Below are 5,367 nucleotides of genomic sequence, written 5' to 3'. Positions count from 1 at the left end.
ACGCTTTTCAGTGCTACTGCATCACCTGTAAAGCATAGCCACATTGTATACCATAGCTACTATGTATAAGTGTAGCCTTAGGTCCCTCATGGTTTTTTTGTTTTAATTTTCTGTATAACCATAGCTACTCTATATAAGTGTAGCCTTAAGTTTCTCATTGTTTTTTGTTTTAATTATATATATATATTCTAATAATTTTTTGTACATATGATTACATATATAATTCTATATTTTTAATTAAATGAGTTAAATATTATAAAATAAAAATAAATACACAATTATACTAAATTAAAAAATATTCTAGCAAAGCATAGTAAATACATTCTAAAGATTCACAAGCATTATAAATAGGCATGAGACCACTTAGAATTTACAACTGATACTCTACGAAAAACTAAAATATTATATTCTATATAAGTATCTTCTAATAAAAGTAATTGATCTACCATACATGTATCCATTCTCAACATTACTCCATCTTAACCCATAAACCACAATGACAAACAGCTTAATCTTCATTATCATCTTCAATATTATCCTGCATAATTATATAGAAAAGTAATTAAAAAAATATTTATAATGACATTCGCAATTATAAAAATTAAAAAATTAAACTGAAATAATTAGAAACCAAACTGAAAATAGTTGTATAAATTATCAAAACTATGTCAACTTAAAAAATAAAGTTAGCACAATTCTTGGTGCTGCTTCAGTTAGCACAACTCTAATAATCTTTATATGACTTCAAGTATGAGAAGCTCCCAACAATATGCTATTTTTGTAGGATGATAGGGTATGATAAAGGGTCTTGCGAGGAAGCAGAGGAAAAAGAAGATGGAACCCAATGAAAATCTAAAGAATAGGGACCTTCAATCAGGGCTAAAATAATAGGGGTAAAAGTAGCAAATGGAGAGGATGGAGATGACAGAGAAAAAGGAAAAACCAAAGAAGGGCATATGCAAGATGCAAAGAATGGGAATAGCTAGAAAAAAACTATTGGAGAAGCTAGCGAACCTGAAGATACAAAAATAGAACAATTCAGACATGACTAGAAGAAGAGGCTTCCAACAAAAATAGAAAAGAAAATAAACTGCAGCAGGAGAAGAACAATACAGTTCCAGGCCCAAATCAAATAAAAGAGTCAAACTGAAGCTACAAATGATGCAGAAAACAACAAAAGAGAACAAGGAAAAATCCAAAGCAAATGCAGACAAAGATAAATGGGCAATAGACAAAGATAAACAGATGCACAAATCCAGGCACAAATTCAAAAGTGCAAAAAAACATGAATTCTAGTAAACAAAAGTGCACAAAACTAGAATTATAACAACCAGAATTGCACAAACAATTTTCAGCCATAACAATACTACTTCAAGTGTCAATAAAACCAACAACATATGATTTTCAGCCATAGCAATTAACTTAACCATATGCAAATATAAGAGGTATAACATATTATACATATACCTAATATATTATACATATAAAAAAAGGGGGGCAAAAGAAATCCTAATATATTATTATTTATTTTAAATAGGAATCCTAAAGTGTACTTTGGTTTTGGTTTTGCAACTGCATTATAAGAATTTAAATTTATATGATTTTTTAAAAACCGGCTATTGATTTAGTATACTTCAGAAAAACAGCAAGCAGTAACCAACTTAGAAAAATCATATAAAATCCATCTTTGGTTGGATTATCCTAAAGTTTGGTGTGGTTGAACCAGACTTACCCATCTTTCACCCAGTTCAAGTCCCAGAGTATTTTCACTTCTCTAGAAAAAGTTATGTCTCTCAAAATATGGTTTTGTTTTAAGGAAAGGGTGCTGTCGCAGCAGTGAACAGCCCTGCTTCCAGAAGACACAACTTTCTCTATAAAATTCAAATGTCCTGAAATTTGGATATGAAATACTAGACATCCTAATATTTCATTCCTCTTTAGTTTCACCTCCAAAGAGTTTCAAAGTATTGAGATATGTGGTTTTGAAGTTGCTGTTCCAGAATTCATACAACATTGTTTCTGCAGAAAATGACCATTTTCTAAAAATCATATCTCCCAAACCACATATCGAAAAATTCTGAAATTTTAGGGGAATAATCTAGACATCTCAAGGTTTTATAGAAAAATAATTTTACTCATTTTGAGTGGCTAGATTGCTCCCAATTTTGTTCACAAATTGCAGCCCGAAACTGCATAATTCTGCACATGTAACCTCGGGTTTTGAGAGGTCAAAAATTGATTCCTAGCTTTTCACTCACTCTAACCTTGTATTCTAACTTTCTTTTACCTATTGTAACTTGTTGAAAAGATTAAATCAACCCCAAGTGCTCAGGATTAATAAATCACCATTTTTTGTCACTTTTCACATTTAAGCATACTCATATGAAATCAACAATTTCTGCATTACTCAACATAGCAATCCAGCCACAAATCACTCAAACAATTCACATATATTATCATCAATTTACTGCATCATATATAACAAATAGACCAACATCATCTCAAATAATCATTAGCATGTATCATCAATTAATTCAATCATGAAACTTGGTTTTTAGCCTTTCAACAAATTCTGCACTCTAACAAACATAATTTTCAGCATCATCATCATTCAATAAATCAAACACAACATCATTCAATTAGTCACAACCTCAATTCTATTACCCCGTTCTCGTGGCTTCTCAGCAGTATCACTATCATCACTCCCTCTAAACCAATTTGAAGCACCAAAGCAATTCCCAAAGCTGGACAAGATATTTCCAAACTTTTAAAATAAATCATGTAATCCCGCATTATCTATGGATTTAACTAAGTTCTACAGCAGTACAAGAAAAGTAAAAGAATTCACTTTAGAAATGATATTGGGAAAAATACAATCAATTCACCTTGATCCTTCATTGAAGCTTTTGACGGCTTCTCTGTTTGTTTTTTTTGCTTGCAGCCTTTCCCTTAGTATTTGACTTTTCACTAGAGGTTTTCTGCTTCTTGGATGCCAAAAGTACTATCCTGATGAATAATTGACAGAATGGAAAGCTAAGATTATCATTTGCTTTCATAATTGACAGAATACAGAAACTTAACAAGAAAGCTAAGTATTTCCAATTATCTCAAGGCAAAATAAGTGCCAAAACCAGCAAAACAACTCAGCAGAAACTGCCAATAGTTAGAAAGCAACTTGGTTGAGCTACTGCATTCACAATTATACCAGATTGCAACACAAAGCTACTAGCTCGTATGATAAAAAAGTATAAGATCTTATAAAACTCATTTTCAGGTGTTGACTACACAATGTGAATCTTACGAGACAAATAACATGCTATGTTATCATAGAGAATAGTCTTATATATGTTACCTCTGCATCCTTAACAATTGGTGCTTGCAGCCCATTAATAACTTCTTTTGCATCATATATCACTCTCGCTTTTCTGTTATTTGTATCCTTCACTTTTATTGTTCTGCCCCATCAAAATGGTTATGAAATTAGCATAAATCTAACATAGAATAAAATTAATTGTTTAAGAATCAATCGATAAGTGAAAAATTTTAAAGACAATATAATACCTATCCCAATGACCATCAACTTCATACAGAACATTCAAAGTTGATGAATTAAGGATTTTCCCTTTGACCACTTTCTGATTTCCACCAAATCCAAGAAAAGAATGAGTTGATTTGTAAGAAAAATTAGCCTCAAGTCCTGTCTCTATTGATTTTATATTAATTTTGCCAATCCAATCAACAGCAGGAACTGGAATTATTCTAAATAAAAGCTGATAATATTCTTGTCTCCATTTGAATCAGTTTCGAACACCCTTAGCTTTATGATCTTACAACAAAGCATATTAACAAGGGTCATATCCAGTAGGTATGACACAAGAAAGCTAAAACTCCCAATTCATCACAAATTGAATAAAGAACAAAACTAAAATTCAACACTAATAATAACAAGCAATGCTCAAATGTGACACGAAAAAGCTTCTAACACAGACAGTACGAAAGAAATTGAACCATACATAGAAAAATCCTAATTAAAAATGAAATTGTGATATAGGAACCCTAATTAAATTTAACACAGGCTAGTGGGAATTAGGAACCCTAATTGCCTAAATCAGGAAAAAAAATTAAAAGCCTACCTATCGTGGATGAGAGAGCGAATCGAGCAGAGATAGACGGAGCAGAGGTGGCATGATTAGCAAAGGAGACGCGGAGCAAAGCAGAAGAGCACGGCGAGGAGGTGGTGCGACGTAAGAGAGCTGCGGCGTCATTCGAAGTAGCAGAGCTGCGGCGGCGTAGCAGAGCCGTGTGAAGATATGGTGCAAGGAGAAGAGCCATGTGATGGAGTAGCAGAGCTATGAACTCTTAGCTTTTTGCGAAATGATGATAGCGGGAGAAAGGGAGAAGAGGGGGAAAAATTCACTGGGTGATATGTGCTTTGGGGGAAGAGGGAAAAAATTCACTAAAGCATTTCGCCCTACATACATATGGTTTTTTATCTTCGTGATATGGTGAGGGTTTTCGATCTTCTCTGAAAGGGTTTTTTTTCGTGCTTTGGAGGTGAGTGATGACGAGCTTTGGAGGTAATGGGTAAAAATTTTACTAAAGTGTGTGATTTGAGTGTGCGTGCTTATGGGAAGAAGATGTTAAGAGGAAAACAATTCTGAAGTGTCAAGTTTTTGACTCTAGATACATTAACCATCACTTTTAAAATGTATCTAAAATTTTATAAGTAGGCTATCCTCTAAAAGTGTTCTTTTTAATATTAAAAGTGAACCCATATATGTTAACTTACAGCTACGCTTTATAAGTGATTTTTATAATACCTAAGGCTATACCTTTTAAATGATGCCACAAATGTATATCTTTTTCTTTTATAAAAAGACAACACGGAGAAAAGCGTAGAATAGGCTACATTTTTCAAATGTAGCTTAAAAAAAGTGTGGCTATGAGTATTTTTCTTGTTGTGTTTTGTGTTATTACTACTATTTTGGTTTGGTTAATTTCTATTTATACTTTTTTGTGTGCAAATAAATACCCCTGCATGATGACCTTTGAGAATGATGAAAGTTAAGAAATAAAACTAGCTAGAAAAGGGGCTAAGAAATCAAAAGCTGTTTAAACTGATTGAATGATGCTGTGTTTGATTTATTAAATGATGATGATGCTAAAAATTTTGTTTGTTAGAGTGCAGAATTTGTTGAAAGGCTAAAAGCCAAGTTTCATGATTGAATTAATTGATGATACATGCTAATGATTATTTGAGATGATATTAGACTATTTGTTATATATGATGCAGTAAATTAATGATAATATATGTGAATTGTTTGAGTGATTTGTGGCTGGATTGTGTTGAGTAATGCATAAATTGTT

At 32.3% G+C, this 5,367-nt stretch overlaps 1 protein-coding gene across 5 annotated transcripts; it reads right to left on the bottom strand.

Annotated features, from left to right (window-relative positions):
• Nucleotides 1-351: 351 nt before the first annotated feature.
• Nucleotides 352-4,657, bottom strand: LOC107471109 (oxysterol-binding protein-related protein 4C-like). Of its 5 annotated transcripts, none has more exons than XR_001588565.3 (6): nucleotides 4,134-4,657; nucleotides 3,562-3,635; nucleotides 3,353-3,455; nucleotides 2,886-3,006; nucleotides 2,651-2,744; nucleotides 352-538 (listed from the first exon to the last, which is right to left on the bottom strand). XR_001588565.3 is itself a non-coding variant. In XM_052255138.1 (6 exons), exons 1-4 carry the CDS (start codon nucleotides 4,330-4,332, stop codon nucleotides 2,968-2,970), a joined length of 477 nt encoding a protein of 158 aa, XP_052111098.1. In that variant the 5' UTR covers nucleotides 4,333-4,657; the 3' UTR covers nucleotides 352-538; nucleotides 2,651-2,744; nucleotides 2,886-2,967. The 5 variants fall into 5 exon arrangements, 3 of the variants coding, with proteins under 3 accessions (XP_052111098.1, XP_052111100.1, XP_052111099.1); XM_052255138.1 differs by having other exon boundaries at nucleotides 3,562-3,697; XM_052255140.1 differs by having other exon boundaries at nucleotides 2,665-2,744; nucleotides 3,562-3,697.
• Nucleotides 4,658-5,367: the final 710 nt, after the last annotated feature.

Source organism: Arachis duranensis, chromosome 10 (genome assembly GCF_000817695.3).
Source record: "Arachis duranensis cultivar V14167 chromosome 10, aradu.V14167.gnm2.J7QH, whole genome shotgun sequence".
Classification (NCBI taxonomy): domain Eukaryota; kingdom Viridiplantae; phylum Streptophyta; class Magnoliopsida; order Fabales; family Fabaceae; genus Arachis; species Arachis duranensis.
Note: the sequence above shows the minus strand (reverse complement) of the source record. Positions and strands in the feature narration are given on the sequence as shown.

Excerpts from the sequence above, each read along its gene's own strand:
- LOC107471109 (XM_052255138.1), bottom strand. The coding sequence starts at position 4,332 with ATGGCTCTTCTCCTTGCACCATATCTTCACACGGCTCTGCTACGCCGC. Across the intron at positions 3,456-3,561 it reads GTTGATGGTCATTGGGATAG|AACAATAAAAGTGAAGGATA; the intron begins GTATTATATTGT and ends TTGATGGGGCAG. Across the intron at positions 3,007-3,352 it reads CAATTGTTAAGGATGCAGAG|GATAGTACTTTTGGCATCCA; the intron begins GTAACATATATA and ends ATTATTCATCAG.